A 26,123-nucleotide genomic window follows, 5' to 3' on the forward strand; every position below is an offset into this window, starting at 1 on the left:
GAAGTGGGTTAAGCCGCTGCCTTCGGCTCAGGTCATGATCTCAGGGTCCTAGGATCGAGTCCCGCATCCGGCTCTCTGCTCGGCAGGGAGCCTGCTTCCCTCTCTCTCTCTCTCTCTCTGCCTGCCTCTCCATCTACTTGTGATTTCTCTCTGTCAAATAAATAAATAAAATCTTTAAAAAAAAAATTCTAAACTTTATGAAACTGTTCAAACATAAAGATACATCAATATCACACCTAACTACATCAATAACGATTCCTTAAAATCTCTTCTAATACCCAACTTGTCTTCAAATTTTTATTGGTTGTCTCAAAAAAAGAGGTTTTATACTGGTTTGATCAACAGCCTTCGTCTTCAAAAACAAAAAACAAAAAACAAAAAGATCAGTATTCTTTTAAGATCTCAGGTAATCAAACATTTTTAAAAAGACTTGAATGTCATTTAAGAGCGATCTAATAATTTAGGTTTTGTGATTTATAGACAAGGTATCCCCTTTTAAAAAAAAACAAATTTTACATATTAGAAAGAAGGTCCACAGTCTCTACTCCCCCATCAACTTAACCTAAAAATAAGAACAGCAGACTGTCACAAAACTATAAAAGCCTAAGATCAGAAATATTATAGGATGCAGTAGTTAATATTTTAGAGTCCAGGGGTGCCTGGGTGGCTCAGTGGGTTAAAGCCTCTGCCCTCGGCTCAGGTCATGATCCCAGAGTCCTGGGATCAAGCCCCGCATCAGGCTCTCTGCTCCGCAGGGAGCCTGCTTCCCCCTCTCTCTGCCTGCCTCTCTGCTTACTTGTGATCGCTCTCTGTCAAATAAATAAATAAAATCTTTAAAAAAATGTATAATAATATTTTAGAGTCCAGATAAACTTATCAACTACAAAACTCTTGGGTTGTTGAGAAAATTAAATGGGGTAAAACACATAAGCTTAAATACTAGCTAATTATATTATTAAAAGCTTAAAGAAATATAAAAGATTAAAAAGAAAAGTTCATGTGAGAGAATGTAAAAAAGCATAAAGCGTAACAGAAGAAAATAACATTTTAAATACACTAATAAAAATTATCAATATATATTAACTTATATATGACACATTTTTTCTCCCAAGATTAGGTGAGTAAAATACCCTTCCCATAAGGCTAATATGGTCGATTACTGAGCAACTGATTCAGTATTTTCCACCTTGGTGTAGATAAAAGTCTGTCTTTTTAGACTCACAATCTGCTACTTTATTTCACAGTGGACCTGTCAACCGTTAAAAGGTTAAAGGGGTTGGAGAAAGTGGTTAGTATTTAGGTCAGTACTGAACAAAGTTATTAGGCCCCAATCTGCATTTTCTATTTCCTACATAGCCTTTTCTTCAAAAAGAAAAGCTCCTCTTAGCCCCTATCTGCGATATTAGGAACAGTGCCAAGGCTATAGGGCCCTGGCAGAAGGCTGTCATGAAAGGTCATGACAAAAAGCTCAGAAGCTGGGCAACATTAAGGCTGAGCAAGTGCTAACTGTACTTTTTGTGATTTTTAGATCCAGAGTGAGCCATTAGGATTTTCTTTTCTACTTTGTGGCTTCAGTAAGCCTACTTGAACCACTAAGTGCTTGACGATGAACTACTATTCGAATCAGAGAACCAGGAATTGGAAGAGCTATAGATCACTTCTCATGAGTGATGAGGGATAGAGCCACGATGCTTTAATGCTTGTCCAACTTAACACAACAAAAACAAAATGGTTGACAGTTGAACAAAGATCAGAACTGAAGTTTTCCGAATCCAAATCCCATTATTCTTTCCCAGAGTCAGCAACAGAATCCAGGTTTGTCTTCAGTAAACTGAGAAGGCACAGTCCTTGCCTCACTGAACAGAGAGGATTTCTAATAACAGTCTGAAGAGCGTACATTTGCTAAGCACCAGTGTTCCTTGATATAGCTCATCTAATCATTACAGCAATCCGGGGCACCTTGGTGGCTCAGTGGGTTGAGTGTCTGACTCTCGGATTCAGCTCAGGTCTAGATCTCAGGGTCCTGGGACTGAGCCCTGCGAAGGGCTCCATGCTCAGCATGGAGTTTCTCTCTCCCTCTCTCCCTATCCCCGTGTTCTCTCGCTCTCAAAAATAAGTAAATAAATGTTTTAAAAAAAATCATTACTACAATCCTATGATGTAGGCACTGTTATTATTCCCAGATGGAAGACTGAGACAGAGGATGGCAAGTCCTAAGGACATTTGTAAACCAAGAGAGACTCCTGGCTTGCAGGACTGTGATCTCTGCAAGATAACCATTTGCTCTTCTTTTAGGGCCGTCATAACCATTTGCTCTTCTTTTAGGGCCGTCAGGGGTGCCTGTGAAATGTCACACATATTACCAAGGGGAGTGGGTGGAGAGGGGGTGCAAGGCGCCAGCCCCTGCTCCGTTCTCAGCCAGCCTCTTGCTCCCTCATCACTAAGCCCAAGTATAATACAGTTAGTATACAGCAGTCAGTTCTAGTCAGGATTCAAACCCAGCCAATCTGGCTTCAGAACCCAAGCTCTTAACCACGAATTGTACTAATACATAACAAAACAAAGCACAGAGTGTCAACAAGGAGCTATAAAAGGGAGGCCCACAGGGAAGTCTTCTAAAGGAATTAAGTTTAAGGTGAGGATAAGCCCTTTGATAAGACTTCATCCTAATTTGGAGCAAATGGGCAGTCCCTGGGGCTTATAAGCAGGAGCATGAGATGATCAGACTGCATTTTATAAAAAGGCCACTACAGCTGCAGCATACATCAATAAACTGGAGGGACTCAATGAGCCCTAAAGATGGTAATTAGCTAGGAGGCTCAGGGAGCAATGCAAACAAGAGACAAGGAGGCCTTGAGCTAAGACAGAGAGAAGGGTCATTGCTAGATTTAAGAGAGCTTAATGATGTAACTTAGCAGTGGGTACCAGGGACTGGTTTTGTGTTGAGGGAAGAAGTTACGGAAAAGGTGGAGCAAAGGATGGCCTCTAGGTTTTTCACTTGAGGGATGGACTAGATGGATGTATTACAGTTGGGAGCAGTGTCAAAAGGAAAGGTTTTGGAGAAGCGGTAGGTAACTTTTGGGTCAGATCTGAGTTTGTACTGCGTATGAAGCCTCCATGTGAGGTAAAAAGACTAAGTCATATATACCAACAGGTATGGAGCTCCGAAGGAAAGTATGAGGATATTATGTATACTGCTACAATAATGGCTTTCTTTTCCTAAGAATGAAAATCCTCTTTGGATTTCTCTTGGTTAGAGGAACAGGCATTAATGTAGGTCTTTCATAAAAAAGTGAAGAGGCCTAACACAAACTTTGGAAAGCAGGGGATCCACTTCCCTTCACGCCATTTTGGCTTATGAAAGGTTTCACTGGAACCTTCCACTTTTGGATAGCTGGGGAAACCTGTATTTGAAAAGAAGAATACAGAATGATAAAAGACCTTAGGAACTATAATTTTTTAAAAAGATGTATTTATTTACTTGAGAATGAGTGCATGAGTTGGGGGGGAAGAGCAGAGGGAGAGGGACAAGCAGACTCCCCTCTGAGCTTTAAGCCCAACCCCATGACCCTGAGCTGAAATAAAGAGTCCAACACTTAATGGACTAAGCCACTCAGGAGCCCCAAGAACCACGAAATTTAAAGGTTGGGCAGAAAGACAACATAAAGTGAAAAAAAGGTAAGATACAAAACACTGAACATGGCTAAAACTTTTCTACATTTATACAGGTGCACTTAAGAAATACTGGCCTTGGGTAGAGATTTGGGTAAATTTAGGACATGTATGTCTTGTGACATGTTTAAATTAAGGGGTACAATCTTTCCACAAATGAATTAAATAGCCACCTGCCTCTCATGATTCTAATGACCATTATTTTTATCAGACTGGCTACTGGTAATGAGGTACCCAGATATCAGTGTGATGCATGGAGTCTCCACTCTTGAGATTAAAACAACATAAGCCATGAGGCTCTTTTGTAATGAGAGCTGGGACATAAAATCAGTCAAAAAATCATAAAATCAATCAATGAAAGACAAGTACTTCTTAACCATGTACTTCTCTATCTTTGCTATTTTAGTGTAAGAACAGAAAAAAAATCTGTATTACCTTATACACTTCACTAAAGCCACCTCTACCAAGCAGATGAAGTAACAAATATCTTTCATTTAACGTTGGGTGATCTTTGAACCTTAAGGGTAGGAGAAAAAGACACTTAGGTACATAAAAACACATACAAAAAGGTTCCTTACCACAATAAAGTTTCACTCTCTCTTCTATTTCAAGTTATTTCTTTCTCAGCAACTCTTCTGCTAGTTTTGAATTCCATTCTGTAATGGCTACTTTGAATTGGAACTCTTTGATGTTCACTAAGCTTAACGTTTAGCTGAACATTCAGGTTCAATAACCAACAGCACTCTGATAAAGACTTACCAACTCCTGTATTTCTAAGAGCTTTATGAAATCCCACAACTACTCAGTAGGAATTATTTCCAATGGAAAAATACACTTTTACATGGGAGTACGGTTAATCAAGATTTTACAGTAATACTGACATAGGATTAAAAATAATTGTATGTATAAATTGGCCTTCATACAGGATTAAATTTTACTGTCTTAGGACTTCTTTAAATAAAATTGCAATTCCCAATTAAAAAATGAAAGCTTAAAAAAAGAAACAGAAAAAAAAAATCACTCACAGATTAATACTCTTATTACTATTTAAGATTTACTGCTCCTGCTATATATTAAGCATTTACATGTATTAACTCATTTATTTCTCAGCCAACCCTATGAAGAAGGCCTTGCTACTATCTTTTATTTTACAGATGAGGGCACCACTGCACACAAAGGTTAAGTAACTTGCTTGGGTCAACAGTTAATATATGACAGGGCTTTGCAGAAAAAATAGATTCCAAAATGAGCACTCTTAAAATTAAAAACAAAACAAAACCCAAAACAATGATAGCTTTATTAATTCCATGTGTAAATATATTTTATTTTATTCAAAGTCAATTGGATAAACCTTTGGCAATTTCTTTTCTTGAAGAACTTGTTAATAGAAGAGATTTCTGCGAAGTTTTTTTTTTGCTTTTTTTAAAGTAAACTTTTTTGTAAAGCAAACCCCAATGTGATTCGAACTCACAACCCAAGATCAAGAGTCGCAAACTCTACTAACTGAGCCAGCGAGGCACTTTAAAACTTTGGTTTTAAAGTGAAATGAAAAGCTGTAACAATTCACTTAATTTTCATCAAGTGGGCTAACTCATATCCACAAACAAGTTTGAACATAATTTTCAGAAGAGACAACTGTAAATTAGTTTTGTCCTATCCTCTTTATTAGAACTTTCATCTGGTACATAACTACATTATTTCATTCACCTTATGCAGAGGAAGGATCTGTTCATTTATGAATTATACATACACAAATGATCATAATAGGCCCTTTTTTAAGCCAGATATTTAACGTTCATTAGAGAAACTGGCCATTTCTAACTGCGACTTTCATATTAGGTCATGAAGCTTTAAATGACACAAGTTTGATAAAGTAGAAAAAGACACTCTTCCCCTCCTTCACATCAATTAAATCCCAAGTAGTGCCTTGGTTAATTTCTGTCTTCTTCATAAAGCTCCCACCAGTCCACAGTTATTTTCTCTCCTTTTGAGTTAGCATTATTATCTATGGCACTCATTTTGATAAGCAAGATAAAGACAGAGGATATAATTTAAACTTCTATTTCTTCTACAGTTTTTGCATAAATTGAAATAATTTCAACTATGGCTTACTGAAATACTGTTAGTTGAAACACTTCCTCCTTCACTATTGTAGTATTTACTTTGGTATTCAGTCAACAAATATTTGGGGCCTAGCATGTGCCAGGCACTGGTCTAAGGTTTGGGGATATAGCAAAAATAAAACGAAGTCTCTGCTTTCATGTAGCTTACATTCTAATCTGAAAAGTAAATCTGTAATTCCAGGTAATGATAAATGCTAGGAAAAAATAAAGCAAGGCAAGGATACTGAGAGAAGAGATGGAATGAGGCAAGGACTGCTATCTTATCCAGGGTGGCCTAGGGACAGCCTCTCTAATGATCACTTGGGAGTGAAACAAGGAGTAAGCCACTCAGATATTTAGAGAAAGAACACTTCAAGCAGAGGAAATGACATGCATAAAAGTCCTGAGATGGGAATGTGCTAAATAAACATGTTCTAGGGGGCCAGCTTGTGCACAACATATAAATGAAGGGAGGATGACAGAGATGGGGTGGTGAGGTGGCCACAGACCAGATCACAAAAGGCCTTCTAAACATGGGAAGGACTTGGGATTTTTTTCTAAGTGTTCTGAGAAGCCCCCCAACAAGAAAATATTGTGTGCATGCTCTCCGACTTTTTAGCACATCAAATTGTATATTATGAATAACTTACTGCGAATTATCTTCATTATTTATTCTTTTCAGCTCTCGAATATGAAGATTTCTGACTCTTTCCAAACGTTCAAGTTCTGCCTGGATTTCTGCCTCTTCCTGAAAATGAAGAGAGGGGACTATAACAAGCTCAATTTATTTGCAGTATAAAAAAGATATTTTTACCCATGCATCAATTTTTTACAGTGATGGGAAGAACAGTATATTATAAAGTACAACTAAGTTAAAAGACCAAAGTGCACTTTTCAATGCGTGAAAGATGGAAAGAGGTAAGGCAAAAGCCTATTTCAAGAAACCATCCTCCACATGAAAATCTATACCTAATGAGATGCTGAGTTTTATTCTGTACTACAAGAAATCTATTTTTATAATATCTAAACTGAAAATGACTGCAAGGTAGTTGAGGCTGATTTATAATACAAAATGAGATGAAAATTTTATTTCTGGTACATCCCAATTTTAATTTAAGAGGGAATAATTTAATAATACAAAACAAATGAAGGTATTTTATAATAGTCAAAAAGGAAGAAAGGAAGAAGACAGAACCACTAATTATTTCTAAACCTTACAATGTCTGAAATACACATACACACACACACACACACACAAAAACAATCTGACCACTCAATTAGGATAAATCCCCCTACACTCTTAGAGACTCAAAAAACAAAAATTATATGGACAGCTGTGGTAGATCCTCCGTTATTAAGCAGCTCTAGGCAAATTCTAAAGAAATTAACATTTAATATGAAAATTTTGATAAATATATTTCATGTCTCAAAATATACAATTTTGAGAACATTTTTAAAAAATCAGACCCCAAATAAACCACCACCCACCTTATACATCTCTTTGATTTGTCAATATAAATCTGAATACTTTACAAGGGACAGACAAGGATATACCAAATTTTGGTGGAAAATTCTTGAAATGCCCAATTTTATAATATTTCTGAATATCTGTTGAGTAAATCAACAAATACAAATTGCCTTGGCCTAAATGTGTATCCACTAACATTATAAATCTATACTACATGGAACAGAAGTTGTTTCTGAATATTACACTTAAACATATCTGTATTATATTAGCTCCTTTTTAAAAAAATTTTTTTATATTAGCTCCTTTTAATGATTTTTTATTTTAAAAATCCTTTATCTAAAAAATAATTGTAAAGTTTACTTTGAAAATATAAGTATCATTTCATTCCAAAGCAGAGACATGTATAAAAGGTGTAACACCTTTATCTAAGGCTTAAACTGAAGGAATATTCTAAGTATGATAGAGAAAAACAAATATTTGCAGATTAAAAAAAACAATCTGAGTATATTGTTTGTATTCCATTTGACCCTTAAGATTATTTTTATTATTTGAAAACGAAACTCAACTATTACTTATTGCAGAGATATTTAATATGGAGTAGGCATTAGATGATAAATAGAAACGTTCACAGTAAATTTAAATGAAGATAAACCTTTCTAGAGTTTTGGGAAGATTTTTTAAAATACAGTAAACAGATGGTCTTAATTTAACTGAAATTTCTTAATACAGCTTCAGTCACAAATATTTCTTATTTTAATGAAAAAAGAAAAAGTAATAAATAGTCTAAGGGATTAAATAATTGAAAATTCATCACAAGGACAGCAAACAGATTAAAAACATTTGGAACAAGACTCAAATCACAGCTTAATTGTCTTAATTTATAAAGACCTATAAAGTAGAATAAGAAACTGGTTATATAGGTATGTCCATGAGTATGAAAAATTCAAATTCATTTATACCACAGAACACTCAATGTGATAACTCTTTCTTTACGTATTACTAACATTTTCGGTCTTAAAACTTGCCATTAATTTGATTCTCACACATGTAGGAAACAACTAAACACTTGGTAGGCTGGTGGAATTTTAAATATCCGACAATGTCTAATTATTAGGATAACTAAAATAAATTGATTTAACTTTTATTTGAAATTGTGGTATGGGGATACTATTTCAAAAGAGAATTTATAGAAATTAAATTTTGCTGAGTCAATAAATACATAATTATGAGAATAAACTAGATTGTTGATAGAATTAATGTGTTTAATATTTTTTAGTAATCTTCAGAGGTCCATACAATGGCAGTAACCAATATTGCAAAATAAATACTCATTAAAGAAAGTAGAATGTAAGTCTTTGTCAGTTAAGCAAACTTTTTTATCCTCTATAAAACATGACAGGTATTGTCCCATAAAATCTTACAATCTAAAAGCAAAGGCAAGCTGCATTTGGTTTGAATTATAAAGGTCACAGGAAATAAGCAAAATGTCGGAAGCACTAAGGAAAAAAAAAGAAAAGGAAAAAGCTGGATCCTCTGTATTTAAGAGGAAATGTCAAGTAAAGAAACTTTTTTTTCCCCGAATAACCAAGTCTTATATACCAATAAACACAACTCCTTTATAGTCAGTGAAATACATTTACATCTTATCTTCAATATTGTAATTTATTATTTATTCCACACATCTTGAACCTTAAACAAAAGTGACACACTTCTGGGGGAAAGCTAATTCTGAAATTCTTAAACCTCACTGGGGGCAAAAAAAAAAAAGCATACATACTCTTATGGACTGAAGGTTTGTGTTCCCTCCAAATTCATGTTTAAGCCCACTGTGATGGTATTTGGAGATGGGGCCTTTGAGAATTAGATTAGGTCATGAAGGTGGGGCCCTCATAGTGGAATTAGTGGCTTTATATGGAGGAGGAGAGAGTTCTACCCTCCCCACTTGGTCCCCTCTTTGTGGGAGTACAGATAATAGGACATGTGAGGACTTGAGAAGGCAGCTATCTAAAACCAGAAAGAAGGGGCACCTGGGTGGCTCAGTGGGTTAAAGCCTCTGCCTTTGGGTCAGGTCATGATCCCAGGGTTCTGGGATCGAGCCCTGCATCGGGCTATCTGCTCAGTGGGGAGCCTGCTCCCTCCTCTCTCTCTGCCTGCTTCTCTGCCTACTTTTGAGCTCTGTCAAATAAATAAATAAAATCTTAAAGAAAACAAACAAACAGGAAGAAACATATCCTCACAAAAAATCGAACTGTGCTGTACATACCCTGATCTTGGATTTCCACCTTGTGAGAAAATTAATTTCTGTTGTTTAAGACAGCTAGTCTATAGTATTTTGTTATGGTAGCCCAAAAGATTAATACACATACTTTCAGGCAAATGTTAGGACAATAGAGCCTCTTTACATAAAGAGGCAAAGCCCAGTTTTTGTATGGCCCCAGGGTTCAACAGTCTAGAATACAGTAGTCTTATCAACAGATCTACATTTAGTGCAGTCATTTCCAAAGATCTATCCTGTAGACTACACTCTCCTTGCTTGAGATCAGCATTAATCTCTGGGCTGTCCTCAAAATAAATCATTTTCAGAGGGCTCAGGAGAACCAAGTGCGACCCAGACTCACAACTGACCTGAGTTTATATACAATGGAATCCTCACACCCATGGCAAAACTAGGCCAGATTACTAAAATACGAGAGAGAGAATCCAACTAGATAGATGGGGCTTAAGAATACCAATTTCAATCCTTGAGTCATCCACTAGCTGAGAAGTTAAAGCAGAAGAAGAAACATGTGTAAGAACAGACTTTTGGGGGCGCCTGGGTGGCTCAGTGGGTTAAGCCACTGCCTTCGGCTCAGGTCATGATCTCAGGGTCCTGGGATCGAGTCCCGCATCGGCCTCTCTCCTCAGCGGGGAGCCTGCTTCCCTCTCTCTCTCTGCCTGCCTCTCCGACTACTTGTGATTTCTCTCTGTCAAATAAATAAAATCTTTAAAAAAAAAAAAAAAAGAACAGACTTTTGAGTGAGAGAGGTAGGTTTTGGAGATCACATTCGGTAAAAGGAAACAGCTCTTTTCTGTTTAAACAGAAAGACACAGCAATGGACAATTTAACCGTATACACTACAGCTATTCTAACAGTATTTTTTAAAATAAGCTCTTAATATTCTGAATTAAAACCCGTCATACAAGTATACAATAACAGATCTCAATACTGCCTCTTTGCTTACCCTGCAAAACACACCACCTCCCAAGACTTTTAACTTTAAAAAATTTATATGGAAGGCAAATTCCACAGCAACTTAACCAAAATGGTTTGTCCTTCAGCATAAGTTTGACATAAAAATGCTTTGTATTTGTAAGCTAAGTCTTTTGTGGCAACTTAATATCCCCTTGGCTCGACTTCCTAAGCCAAAAGTCAGCAACAGTAATATAGAATCTCTGTAAAATGCCAGGTTAAAAGTGCTAGGTCGATTTCAGTGCATTTCCCATAACGGCGATTTTTAGAACAACTACTAAGAAGAAAGGTGGGGTGTGTAGGCATTAAAGCTATAAAGCTTACAGAATTATAAAATGCATCTTCACATGTAAAACTGATATATTCCCTGAAAAGAATTAAACATACTAGTTTAAACTTCTTTAACAAATTTTGAGTATGTTACATGTTATATCCACAAAAACCCCTCAGTTTCGAAGAGCTGTTTTTCTATAAAGCCAAGATAAGATAGAAAGTATTTTGATATATCATTCTCAGCTTGAGAATGAGAATTGGTAAAAAAGAAATTCTGTATGGTATATTTTGAAGATGGCAGAAGAGAAAAGCGTATCACTTCCAACAGTCTATTCAACAGCACTGTCACATTACTCAGTCTAGGAAAACTAGTTCAGAATGAGGTTTCAAAAAGTTTAACTCCATATTCATTTAGTAATATGAACAATATTTAACTCCATATTCATTTAGTAATATGAACAATATTAATCCCTCCATAGGTCCTCAAATTTTTTAATTTCATAAACTACAATGTCATTCTAAAAGTTCATCACCAGGAAAGTGAAAGGTGAAATTCACAAAGGCACTATTGAAAGCTAATGGAGAGAAAGAGCCGTGCAGAAAAAAAGAATTAAAAAGAAAATCATTAACAATTTACTTAATCTTTATCCCTGTCGTATGTCCCCAGATTATTTCTATTACATGCTTTCAAATACTTTAAATGTGGATATGAGATATGAACCATTAGAAATATGAACCAACCAATCAACAAAGCAAAAAAACCCACACAGATAAAACCAAGTGTGAACTTCCAGAGATCAGTTTTGAAACAATTGACCATAACCCTGTTTTGTATGATTATGTAAATAGAAAACTGGGTCAGAGGAGGAGAGGGGACAAAAATTATGAAATTCCTGGGGTTGGGGGGCGAGCTCATTCCTAACTACGTAACTACATGCTCCCTCTACTCCCCTCTACAATCACTGAGCTGGTTACTGCTGATGGGAGCCTACTGTCTCCCTCAGATGTATTTCACTGGCTTAGATAATTATTTTAGAACCTTAATGTGTTCTTCTCTCTACACTTCATTTCCTTCTTTTTTCAGGGGGAGGGTGTGAAGGTAGGGGTGGTATTTTATTCTCTTCAAATGCATAAATACATACATTAAAACCCCTGAGAATAACTGTTAAAATAGGGAGGTTTTGATTCTGTCAGTTCCCCCATTCTATTAGAACAAGACAAAATAAAACCCTTTCCAGCAGCAAATAAATGTAACAATTCAACTGACTGGCAAAACTTAAATATTTAGTACACTTCTTGAAAAAGAAATTACAGCTGCTATATTAGAAATTCCTTGACGTTAAACACGAAGCAAGATGCTGACACCACACCATGGCACACACGGGCATCATGCCTTACAGCACATTGTAGTCCTCCACACTGGCTGGTTCCTCTGAACCTTCCTCAGGATTTGCGTGGATTGGTAGATTTTTCTTTTTTAAGTGTGAAAAGATTTAACCTTCTACACAATGATGGAAAAAACTTAAGTCTTCTGGACTCTCTTGACGCACATGAATATACAGGTGGCCCTTGAACAACATGGATTTAAACAGCACGGGTCCACCTATAGGCAGATTTTTTCCAACAAATTTAAGTACTGTAAATGTATTTTCCTCATAATTTTCTTAATAACATTTTTCTCTAGCTTCCTTTATTATAAAAATAGAGTATATAATATGTTTAATATAGAAAATTTGTGTTAATTGACAGCTTATGTTATTGGTTAAGTCTTCTGGTTAAGAGTAGGCTATTAGTAGTTAAGTTTTTGGGGAGACAAAAGTTATATGAGGGTTTTGTGCACTCGGGGGTTCAAGGGTCAACTGTAAATGGTAAAAGCTATAGTTCTGATTGGGAAGGGCCAGTGGCCAAGCAACTGTTTTCTTTTTTGGTGAAATAGTGATCTCTAGACTGAATTTACAAACATGAATTGAACTCTGCTCTAACCAATGGCTAACATGACTTCTAAAATTCTTTCTAAAATTAAAAAAACTCCATTACCTATAAAACAACTGGATTAATATTAATTAATTAATATTAATTATAGACACACAACACATTTTACCTCTAAATTTTCTTTTGGTAACTGAAAATCAACTGCCAAATTAAGATGTATGACTGCAAATGGGGACACACAGAGCAAGTAAGGTTTATAGATTCGTAAGAGTAGGAGGTAAAATATGAACACTGGGAGTCTTCCTATCTACAGCCAGTCCCATATTCTCTCAGCAGTCATCTTTTATAGACTACTACTCATTTTTTAAATGGGAAACAGTAGTTAAGTACAGAATGTTAAGTTTAGAATTCGAACACTCTTCTTGGCACTTTTCTTGCTCAAACATGCCAAGAAATCAGGCACCTCTTAACATGGGCTTAATCATGACCTCTTCTACTACAGTGTATTTTCACTGAAAACTACTGTCTTATACGAGTAGCATCTTTTCTTATGTTCTAGAGAAATATAATGTACAATATGAATGGCTTTAACTAAGAGAAGAATTCCCAAGAGATTTCTTCCAGTCATGGCTGCGAATATAAAGGTGAGCACATGATTAGAGATTAAGCCCTCTAGAATTATACTGTTCATTATTTTCATATTTTTATTCAAACCTAAAGTGACAATAAATGTCATAAGCAAACTTATTCTTTGTGGTTATACTAAGAATTTGATAAATCAGATGACAATGGTATTCTAGAAAGAAAGACCAAAGGAGATATCAAACTTCAAGAATATTTGGGGGTCAATTCACCTAAAACCAATGCCCTGTATTCTCCACTGTTCAAAAGGCTTGTAGACAATCCATTGTCTTCCATTTCAACTAGTTGCATGGTCCACTGTGAAGGAGTGAGAAAAAGAGCTGTGTGCTTGTTCTTGACCTGTAAAGATTTCATCATGGAAGATTAATACTGATGCTGCTGCTGCCTGTTACTGGTTGTTTCTCTTTGCAGATGCCAATATCGGTCAGAGAACAGGATTTCAATGGCAGAGTTGTTGCTATACTGTTATCTCTTCAGAACGGAGGCACAGGGAGAGATGAATGCCACATCGCAAGGAGCAAAGGAGAGAGAGAGAAAGAAATGGTGTCAGGTGGCATGTTGGATGTGATTTTTGTTTTAGTAGAGACTGAGATGACTGCAAATTGTTTAGCTGATTCCTTCGGTCTGCAAGATACATTTGTGTTGGTGTTGATGATTCTTGACTAATCCTGTTTCAATTACAAATTGGTTATGTTTTTCAAAAAAATCTTCTAGCACTTATACTCAGGACTTAAAATTCTCTCTCTCTCACTCTTTCTCTTTCTCTCTCTCCCTCTCATGCATACACACAACCCAAAACACATACATTAAGGCCAATCCCTACTAACACTGCTTAATATTCCATACTGAGATGTCAAATTTTTTATATGCATTTTTTTCTTCAGCTGATCAAATATTTTAAATCTAAAAAGTGACAAAACTTGAAGACTAAATAAAGAGCAACACACACCTGCATGCTGTTCCCATCATACACTTGAGTAACAGCAGTGGCAAGACATGGTTAGTAGTCCTTTAACTTTCAAAATTCTTACTTCCTCATCATTTTGGGATACTAAGATGGTTAACTTTTGTCATTTAAATACTGACTACAGAGAGAATCTATTACGAGGATGATGGTTTTGCAGGTTTTTTTTTTAAGTTATATGTGTTAATTTAGTAATAATCCTAGAAAAGCATATCCATGTAGTTTTCTGCAATTCCAGAATAATGATGTGAACTATAAAAAAACAACCACCCAGCAGAACGCCTCACATCAAAAAAATAAATTCCCATACCAAGAATCTATCAAAGGCTGGTATCAAAACAGGATCAACCATAAAGGCTAATTGGCACAGAAATTGTTAATTTCCTTAAGTCCACAGATTCCACATGTGGCACAGGTACATAAAATGGGATAGTCAGTAGCCTTGCCTCGAAGAGCCAACTTTTTCAAGACAGAAAATAATTCCCGCTGCCACTACAAGCTTTTAATAGGGGATAACTGGTTAAGTTTGTACATAACTATTGCCAAAGTTATTTTTTTAAAACTGTTTTGGGAATAATTTGCATAGTCTCCACATATTTTATTATATAGCTCTTCTCTGTTCTATTCTTTTAAATCCTTAAGCTACACAAAAGGCAAGATTATTTTAGAGAGCATTTATAGTTTTTATTAAAAATGTGCTTTTTCTATTGACCTTTAAAAATAAATTTAGAGCGAAAAGCAATAAACCAGCTAATAAGAAATATTCTAGCTGATAAAATAGTCACTAACAATACTCAAGGAAAATAATATGTGAGGCAAAGAGAGTATTTGTGTGTGAAAAACTTAACTGCTCTCCTTTATCTGCAATGAAAATGAAGCCTGTTTGTTTCTGAACAAACAAAAAGCAAACACCACCACTATGCTAAGACATATGCAAAAATGACTGTGTGTGGATTACTTCTTTTGAATACAGAGAACCAACCTGCTGTCTGTGTACAACAGAAGAACCGAGTAGTAAGGAGTAAGTATATAGATACCACCACTGAAACGGGAGTGGAAAAGTTTCAGGTCTGGCTTTGGAGGTTACGGGTGTTATTAATTTTGACAAAACATAGGGAGAAAATCTTGGCATTCAAAAAGTTAACATTAATGTTCACTCCAGAATGGTTAAAACTTCAAAGTCTGTGAAAGGTAGTATCGTGTAATTCTCCTGAAATGGGAATCTGAATCGTGCCTGTATCAGGCAAAGTCTGAAGTAAATCAATCATTTATTTAGTGAATGAGTAAGCAATGATTTGTTAAAAAGAGTAACTGAAAATATTAAAGAATTCTTGATATATTAAAAAACAGTCATGCTGCAGAGTGATTTTTCTAATCTCAGAACAAAACTAATATGCCCTTAAGCCCCCCAAACATCTATTTATGTTAACCAAGGACTACTGGAGGCTTTTGCTTAACTTTCATTCCTTACTCTACCCTACTAATAGCTTTGGATTTATTATATTTCTAACCCTGCAGAATAACACAAGATGTGAACTGAACTTTATGATTTATTCAATGGCAAATCTACCTTTTCATATTTCAGTTTACCTATTCAATTATTATGATAATCTTTATAAAACACAAAGTACAACATAAATTCTTCATTTCAAGAAAAAGTAAACAGGACTTCTAGTCTCATTATGTCCAACATCATGGACTTCCCTCAATGAAAGAAGTTTTCTCTTTTGGTGCCCACAAATTTACTCTAACAATTCTATTGAACTTTAAGAGTTTTTATTAAAGACGGAGAGAAAAAGAGACCAAGAGTATGCCAGGCTCCAAAACTAAACCCTAAGCTGACATAGTATAGGTTAATTCCTGTGCAGGTTACAAGGACCTTAAAATATTCACGTATCAGAACCAGCCTACGGTAGAAACTATATAGTTATAAGCTGGGTACGGTTCATGCCAGCTTAATAAACCCAGGAGCACAGGGAGCTGATAAGAGAGGTGATTACATCTTTTCTCTTAACTGAAGCTTGTTCTCTATGTGTTAAAAGTATTCAATCTACTTTTTTAGAAAACAGAATGACCTATTTTAGTGGCCTATTTTCCAACTGTGCTTTAGAATGCCAAATAAGTTACTTTTAAAAACACGTGACTTAATGTTTACTATTTAATTTTGCCACTCAAAAATTAATATACAGTGGTAAGCAGGCAACTGGTATTTATTTGTGCTCTAAGGTGACACTACTTAACTCAATTTTGTTCCCTGCATGTACTACCAACAACTTTCTTTATAATACATTCATTCTTCTCACCCAAAATAGCTTCTTAAAAGAAAATGTGAGAATTCAAGACATAAGAGCATATTTCAGCATTAGTAGTTTATCCACTCTTCCAAAATATTCCATGATGTTGGTCAAAAAAAGTAATATTGTAAACAGGTTAAGAAGATAAAGTTAGAAATTTAGAGCTGCTCAGTAAATCTGATAAAAGCTGAAAAAAATAAAACAGGAAAAAGATTATGGAGGGGACAGTTATTAAAAGAATGAGTAAATTAAAAAACGGAGAAGTTAAACATAGGGAAAGAGGCTAATATGGAGGTTAGAAGTGAAAGCATAGTGTTCTGCAACAGCTTGCAAGTGTTTATACAGTTATCTAGACATTTAAGTATACCTTACTTTAGAATACTTACACAGAAGTGTTTCAGAGAAACCGAGTATTTTTAAAGTACCAGGAAAGCTTTAAAATCAACCAAGCACAACCAATCAATACCAGAAGGAAACCCTTCTCAGAAGCTTTTCAAAAACTGAAATTTTTTTTAATAAAATGACTAATTCCTAATTTAACTGCTTTATAATTTTAGATTTTATATAACAGGTTTTCATAAAATATAATATACACATGTAAAATCTCATCACTAAAAAGAGTAATTTAAAATTATTATATGTGAAAATAATAACCCTCCCATTTATGTGTCTCGTTATCATGAAAGGCTGGTTAGAAAATAATTTATAAATCTTTATGGGGACATCTCAAACACAGGTCTCTATGAGTTCATTATCAAAATAGCTTAGGTGGACACACAAATACTGGTACTAATTCTGTACTATAAAATCCTTCAAGAGTCCCATTACAACTCCATCTGTTACAGAGGATAGACTGATGTTGTTTACTGTATCTCAAAGAGCAGGAAAAATACTAATTACAACAAAACAAAATACACCTTTAAATAAAAAAGAGAGACCAGAATAAATTATGTTAGAATTTACTGTTAAAGTAGTTTGGGGTTGAAACTTTTCTGAGTAGGGGCATAGAGAGATTTGACACAATGAAAAGCAGTAATGCAAATTACACACACACACACACATACACACACATACATTTATAATTTTGTTCTGTTCCCTGTAATTGAATGGCAGGGATCTAAAGCACCTTCATAGTATTCCAAAAAACAAAACAGTACACAGTATGATAGCAGCTGCCAAAGAATGAATGGATTTTTCTGTCCTACCTCACCCCATCCTAGGAAGACAACTTCACTGAAACTATCTAGCTCCGATTAATTCACTCACTCAATTTTAGCGACTGTTCAGCCTATTAAAAAATATGTAAGTAATGTGATAAAAAGCAGAATTTAAAAAGTGGGTCAAAAAAAAAAAGAATTTTACATCTGTCAGTAACTTCAATTTGAGTGGGAAAAATTATCATTAACTAGAAATGGTTTGAACTAAAAATGTGAACTGTAAAAACAATAAACTGATTACAATGTCACAGTTTACAAATCAGTACAAAGCTATACATTACAAAAATTTACTCTAATAACATAGAGCAACATTTTGATAAACTATATGACTTCATACTATTACTAATGATTAGGTTCTTCTAAACTTGCCAATGTACATAAATTAATTGAAACATTTATCAAACATTTGATAGCTTAAAAGTTAAGCCAAAGAAACAAGTTTGTTACTAATTTATAATTATTTCAGTTTATTATAAATGGACACAAACAATATGGAAATTTACATTTCATAAATTTACATTTCACGTTAAAAAAGAAGCATTATTACAAAAATAGTATTTAAAGACAGTAATTCTAAGACCCTGAAAGTCTGGCCAGGAGTTATTTCTCCACTATAGGGACATGGTATTATCAGCATCTCGATGTTTGTAAGCTGCCACAAGTAAAGGAATGTTATTTTAATATATACAACTTAAAAATACAACTTTAATGGCCCTTTTTTTTTTTTTTTTTTGGTCTAAACTCAGGGTTCTTTCTCTCTTAAGATGACTTCTCCAATAAGACTTATAATACAAACTCTCCACAACTTCTGGTAACAAACTAAAAATTCAGCATATGCTTCACATACCTTTTTGAGATGTCCTAGTCTAAGTTTGAAAATTTCTTCCTGTTCATGATATTCTGCCAAAGTCAACCTGTCAAAAATGAAATTGTAATTCTAGATATTAAGATTAATAGTTATTATTTATTAACAACCAGCAAAAGAAGGTAAATAAGTGGAAATACTACAATCCTGACAACATTTAGCCCAAAATAAGCCAAAAGTTCTTTACAAATATTCTTCAGAGTACACCTAATACTTACAGATGAAACAATTCATAAATTCAGCAACTATTTATATGAGTGCTATGTATTAAGTGATGTTCTAGAATTTCAGCCTTAAGGGTACAATGAAAAAGACATTTTCTCCCTTCATTTTAGTTTGAATTTACACTCTACAGTCCCACTAAGGCGGCAGAAATGAAACAATTTGATAAATAAATAAAATAATCCCAAATAACAATAAATGTTATGAAGAAAACAAAGGTGGTACGAGAATGGCACTGTATTACACTACTTTGTACTGAGTGTTAGGGAGGTGGTCTTGATCTAAACATCTAAAAGACAACAAGAGAACCTGGGTGAGTTATGTTCCAGACATAAGTCACAGCAAGTGCAAGGATGCTAAGATGGACACAGGCTGGCATACTGTAAGAAGAGAAAAAAATGTAAGCTCACAACCAGAGAGCAGTAGGAGAGGCAGGCAGGGGTCAGCTTCTATATGGACTTCCAGACTAAGGAATGAATTTCATTTTACTCCAAGAGTACTAGAAAATTACTATGAAGAAGGTCAGTCCAATTGGGTACTGTTTTTTTTTTTTTTTAAAAAGGGAACAAATAGGAAAATTTTTTTTCTGCTTCCATGTGTTAGTGAGGAAAAGGAATGCTAAAACTATAGTCAAAGCACCGAATTCTTTATAAATAGACATAAGACTTTAAATCTTCAAAGTATTTTATGTTTATTTTATTAATTTCAAATATTCATATATAACTAGTTTAATGTATGTAGAACCATAGTAAAACATAAACACTTATAACATTTCCTGAAAAAAAAAAAAATGATTTTTTTCTGATAAAAAACACTCAACAGTAAAACAACTTCCATTTTATATCCCCACACTGAAATAACTGCTTTTATCAAAACTGTTTGTTTACTCATGTGTTCTGGGGGTATTTGGCAAAACTCCTAACCTAGGTATGATTTATTTATATTTATTCAGGTCCCTCAGCAACATTTAGTATAAATGTTATTCTCCTTTAGCTAGACAGTAGTTAAATTTACTACTTCTAATGAAACGGTATTGAAAGGAAACAAACAAAAAGCTCCAAGAAATTCAGTTAGTGTTCCACTAGAAACATCTTAAGAGTGAAAAATTTAAAATTAAACCTGTTTACGCAGCCTTAGGTTAATACCACTGCTGGATTTTATTATACTAAATACAGCAACAGTGGATAGTTGCAGAAGATGCTCCAAGTAAAGTTAAGAGAAGTGTTATAGTGTGACTATAGATGGAGTAAAAGGAAGAGGGAAAGGTGATGTTAAAAAGTTTAGAAAGTAAAATGGATAAAATCTCAACTAATCTAATAAAAGCTATAGGAATTTTTGGCAAATAGCTTCTGGACAGGCATATATGCCACCAATGAAAATTCGGTGCAATCTGAGTTTCCTAAAATTTTTGAAACTGCATTTTCCTAAGAAGTCTGGCTCTCATGCAAACTTGCAAAGCACTTACATAGGCAGATGGCTGGGAATTTCTGTCATTTGGAGCTAAGCATATTTTGTTGTGTTTAGTTGGTATAGTTTTCAACAGCTACTATTCTTGTCAGTTAAAAATTAATATCAATTAGTTCCAAGATGATTTAGTTTTTGGATATTATTTGGTTAATCTTATAGCATAATGTAATGCATATTTGCTATTTAATAACACTTAATTCTAGTTGTTGGTATGTTGTGTTGCAGTTCAAATCATCCATGTCCCTATAGCTAAAGCAAATGCATACAAATACTTCTTTCCCAAATTTTCTTAGTAGAGTGATAATTCTTCATGGATTTAAAAATTTTTGACCCCAGAGCATTATTTTATAGATGTACTCCTGATATTAAACACATACAATTCTCACTAAAGATAAATGGTAACGTTCATCATCAGCAGAACTTTGCTATTTACTTCCGGCATTTTGATTACTACTGTAACTACTAATAAGCTTCAAATAAGCTTCAAATAAATACTACTAATGTAAGTACTATTAAGCTTAAAATAAGAAATTTCTCTCTGCTTGGTTTTGAAGAAGTTATAAGCAAAATCTGCAGAAAGTACTAAATACTAGGCTACTCAATTTCTAAGGTGGTGATTCTTACTATTTTATAATCGTGGATATCTGAAAATAATCTAAAGGAATTTATAAAAATAAATCTCTCTAGAAAATTTCATATATACATAAATTTGGGGGTTTACAGCTCTCTGTTTAAGAATTCCTATCCCAGGTTCTAGTCTCACTAAATAGAAAGCAAACCTCAAAACAGCAAAGAGACATTTCTTACATTTCTCTGCATTTCCTTCCTCTAATATATCTGACATATATTAGAGATTTTAAGATATCTCTGTTATCTATTCCCATCAATGAAAAATGTTTTTTACATAAAATGTAAAATATGTGAAAATGAAAAAATATATAAATTTAGATAATATGGATAGATAATTTAGAAATTAATTGAGGCCCGTCCTCTTAAAAGAATGAAAAGAGGGATGTCTGGGTGGCTCAGTCACTTAAGTGTCTGCCTTCAGCTCAAGTCATAATCTTAGGGTCCTGGGATCAAGTCGCATCACCAGGCTCCTTTCTCAATGGGGAGCCTACTTCTCCCTCCCCCTGAATAAAATCTTAAAAAAAAAAAAAAAAAAGAAGAATGAAAAGAGCTAAGCTAGGATAATGTTAATTTTAATGGCATTCAATTGCTACATAATTATTATGATGAGTTCTTAAGACCCTAAAAAAATTTATACTTTGAAGCAAGTCTGTTGGTTAGAATACCTAGCAAGTCTTTTATTCACAGATTAAGTCTAATTCCTCCATATATGAATTGTATCTGATATTACAGCCTGAATGATTATGTTCAAAAATACACATGTGTGCTTATATAGGGGCACACTAAAACTCCTAAAGTGGTTTACATAAAACTTTAAAGATTTTATTTATTTGACAGAGAGAGAGAGCCAGACAGTACAAGCAGGGGGAGCGACAGAGGGAGAAAGAGAAGCAGGATCCCAGCTGAGCAGGAAGCCCAACTAGGGCTTGATCTTAGTTGAGCTGAAAGCAGTAGCTTAACCAACTGAGCCACCCAGGCACCCCTATAAAACTTTGTTTTAAAAGCCAAGAAATATAAACCTCAAACATAAGACTTATTAACTCTTGATAATCTTCTATAATGAGTCTGAATGGATGAGGATTTTATTTTTAATCCAAAGAACTGTTTTACAATAGTTTGATAGAAATGTGAGATGACTGTAATAGAAGTAACTAATATAAATAACAGAAAACAGGGAATATTCATTTCCAACAAATCTGATAATCAATTCTTTAAAGACCTTCTGTTTAAAAAGGAAATTAACCTGAAGTCTCAAAGTTAAGGAATGCAATCTATGGTAAATAAGACTTTTACAGGCACTTAAGGAAAAAAAATTAGCAAGCCCATTTATTTGTATAATTTAGCAAACCTTTACTGAACATTAAGCTATGAGCTATCCACTGAGGATTAGATTTTTAACATGAGGGAGGGTGGCACACGAGACTAGTCTGCCTTTGAAAAGCCCCCCAAAAAACTAGGAATAGAAGTTCCTCAACATGATATAGGGCATTTATTAAAAACCCACAAGTGACATCATATTCAAAGGTGAAGGACTGAGAGCTTTCCCTCTAAGATGAGAAATAAGAAAATGATGTTTTCACCATTACTATTCAATATTGTGCTGAAGTCCTACCAGAGAGGTTAAATAAGAAAAAGAAACATAACATCATGCATCAGAATGAGAAAAGAAGTAAACTATCTCTATTTGCAGATAACATAACTCTAGATACAGAAAATCTCGAAGAATGAAGAAAAAACCACCACCACAGCTAATAAACCAGCAAAGTTGGGGGTACAAAATCAACCCACAAAAAATCAGTTGTGTTTCTATACATCAGCAATGAAAATCTAAACAGGATATTAAGACTATAATTCCATTTATAAGAGAATCCAAAAGAGTAAAATACCTAGAAATAAATTTAACCTAGGAAGTGACTTATATACTAAAAACTACAAAACAGTGTTAAGGAAATGAATGGAAACTAATGAAATGAAAAGACTTCTATGTTCATGGGTTAGCAGACTTAATGTTGTTAAGAGGGCAATCCTCTCCAAAGCCAACCATATATTCAATATAATCCTAATCAAAATACAAATGACCCATTTTATTAAAATGGAAAAAAAAAGTTGAAAGGGGTCTCAAAAAGAAAACAACACTGAAAGAGAAAAAACAAAGTTATAGGACTCCCACTACCTATTTCAAAACTTACTATAAAGTTACGGTCATTAAAGCAGTTACTACCGGGGCACCTGGGTGGCTCACGTTAAAGCCTCTGCCTTTGGTTCAGGTCATGATCCCAGGGTTCTAGGACTGAGCCCCACATCGGGCTCTCTGCTTCACGGGGAGCCTGCTTCCTCCTCTCTGCCTGCCTCTCATCTATGTCTGTCAAATAAATAAAATCTTTAAAAAAGAAATAAAAAACAAAAAACAGTTACTACCATAAAGATAATAGAATAGTAACTATTTTATAGGATAGTTATATAGTTATAACTATTCTATAGGAATAGAAGTGAGTACGGATATCCATGGCCGGTTGATTTCTGACAAGGTGCCAAGACCACTGAATGGGGGAAAGAATCATCTCTTCAACAAATGGTACTGGGACAACAGGATAACCGCATGCAAAAGAATGAAGTTGGACCCCTATCTCATTCTATATAAAAAATTAACCAAAAAGTGATCAATAATCTAAATATAAGAACTAAAACTAGAAAATTCTTAAAACACAGCACGGGGGTAAATGTCTTAGACCATGGATCTGGTAAAGGATTCCTAAATTTGACACCAAAAATATAAGCAAAAAACAAAACAATAAATTTTTAATAAATTAAAATAAAATCAAAAGACATTATCAAAAAAGTAATACAATTTACAGTATGGGAGCAAATATCTACATATCATATATCTGACAAGGGTTTAGTATCTAGAATATATAAAGGACTCTTGTAATTCAACAACAAAAAGACAAGCTGGATTAAAAGCTTAGCAAGACTTCAATACCTATACAAAGACCAACAAGCACATTAAAAGACATTCAACATAATGAGCCATTCAGGAATGTAAATCAAAACCACAATGAGATGACAATTTACAGCTATTAGGATGATTATAATCAAGAAACAAAATAAAAAGGGTTGCCAAAGACGTGAAGAAATAGGAACTCTTTTTTTTTCAGATTTTATTTATTTTATTTGACAGACAGATTACGAGTAGGCAGAGAGGCAGGCAGAGAGAGAGAGAGAGGAGGAAGCAGGCTGGCTCCCTGCTGAGCAGAGAGCCAGAAATAGGAACTCTTGTCTATTACTTGCGGGAATATAAAATATCACAGATATGAAAAATAGTTAAGCAGTTCCTCAAGAATTTGAACACAGAACTGCTGTATAACCTTGTAATTCTATTCCTAGGTATATACTCAAAAAAAAAAAAAAAAAAAGTGTGCAACTCACAGGTCCCTTCAGCCTTCTCAGCAGAAGCAAAAAACAATGGGATTACCTAGAAAAAAACATGGACGATCCTCTTATCTAAAGGAGTAAATGCCTCTGTCAGAGTGGCTAGATCCATATGATCTTTTGACATGTTTAAACAGAAACACTGCCAGTTTGGGGTTTAAAAGGGCATAGAGAGTACAAAATGAAAGGCTGTCAGACCCCCAAAATTCCACAAACAAGAAACAGCTTGACAAAGCTACTTAGCTACATATACATGCTAACCTTAATTTAAAAAAAAAAAAAAAAAAAAAAAAAAAAACTTTGTGAAAAAGACTCAGAGGAAAGAACTTGGAGACCAGAAGGAGGAGCCATAGCCATAGAAAATTACTACCAGACCTTGAAACCAGTTTGCCTGGACGGATTTTTAAACTACCCTGGACGGGTCAGTGACTCCTTTCGGGTTTTTTTTTCTGTTTCAACAAAGTATCTTTAGCTGTTATCCTATGCCTGTCCCCACCATTGTATTTTGAGAAGAGAGTTTTTCTTGAGGTTCACAGATCAAGAGGAATTGTTTTTTGGGGTGGATTATACAGATTCTCACCCATACCTAATTTAGATGAGGATTCAGAAAGTCTGAGCTGATGAAATTTTGGATATTGAGTTGATGCTATAATTGGGATGTTGGGTTGATTCTTTTGGGGATGTTGGGATAGGAAGAATGTATTTTACATGAGGGAAGGATGTGAATCTTGGGTCACAGATGAGACGGGTATCAGCTTCCAAAGATAGCACATCCTCATCTTTGGAGTTTGTGAATATGTTACCTTACACAGCAAAAGATTACGTGGGATTAAGGTTGCTAATTAGCTGATCTTAACATAAGGTGATTGTCCTGGGTAATAGAGCTATGACTACACAGAGCAAAGAAAAAATTTTTTATCTGAAGCAAAGTAGGAAAATAGAGAGAAGAGAGAACATCTATCCCTGATTAAAGAGGAGCAGCAGAGGGAAGCCAAGAAAAAGGGCATACTGGGCACCATGGTGACTCAAGTACACAGCATGCAGATATGAATGCAAAAAGAAAAATCAATGTACAGTATAGATTAAGGAAGTTCTTTTACTGACTGCTAAGAGTTTTAATCAAAGATCAATGCTGGAAGTGCCTGGGTGGCTTGGCTGGTTAAGCCTCCAGGACTCTTGATTTTGGCTCAGGTGATGATCTCAGGGCCATGGGACAGAGCCCCGTGCTCAGCAAGGAGGCTGCTTGAGATTCTCTCTCTCTCTTTTCCAACCCACACCCTCTCCAAAATAAGTAATTAAAAAAAACAAAAAAAAGATCAATGCTGAATTTTGTCTCATGCTTTTTGGCATCTATTAATATTATCATATGATCCTCTCCTTACATGGAAAAGTTACAGATTTTTTAAAAATGTTAAACCAACCCTGGATACCTAAAATAAACCCAGCTTGGTCTTAATAAATTATCATTTTTATATATTATATATTTGGTTAATATTTTAAGATTTTTATATTTACATTTATGAAATGAGATTAGCCTGTAACTTTCCTTCTTTATATCATCTTTGTTAAATTCTGACACATAGATTATGCTGGTCCCATAAAATAAGCTGGAAGTATTTCGGACTTAGCTATTACTTAAAAGAAAAAAAGTTTTAAAAAAGATTGACACTGTTTCTTCCTTAAGTGGTTGTTATAATTCATAAATAATGTCATCTGT

At 34.6% G+C, this 26,123-nt stretch overlaps 1 protein-coding gene across 2 annotated transcripts in view; it reads right to left on the reverse strand.

Annotated features, from left to right (window-relative positions):
• The window catches only part of TLK1 (tousled like kinase 1), a 143,678-nt gene that overhangs the window by 14,005 nt on the left and 103,550 nt on the right, over positions 1-26,123 (reverse strand). For both annotated transcript variants that reach the window (XM_059394147.1, XM_059394148.1), the window contains 3 exons: positions 18,641-18,707; positions 6,425-6,522; positions 4,108-4,189 (listed from right to left, as the gene is read on the reverse strand). In XM_059394147.1, coding sequence (XP_059250130.1) covers positions 4,108-4,189; positions 6,425-6,522; positions 18,641-18,707 — 247 coding nt within the window. The remainder of the gene's footprint in view (positions 1-4,107; positions 4,190-6,424; positions 6,523-18,640; positions 18,708-26,123) is intronic.

This window comes from Mustela nigripes, chromosome 3, assembly GCF_022355385.1.
Source record: "Mustela nigripes isolate SB6536 chromosome 3, MUSNIG.SB6536, whole genome shotgun sequence".
NCBI classification, from domain to species: Eukaryota; Metazoa; Chordata; class Mammalia; order Carnivora; family Mustelidae; genus Mustela; species Mustela nigripes.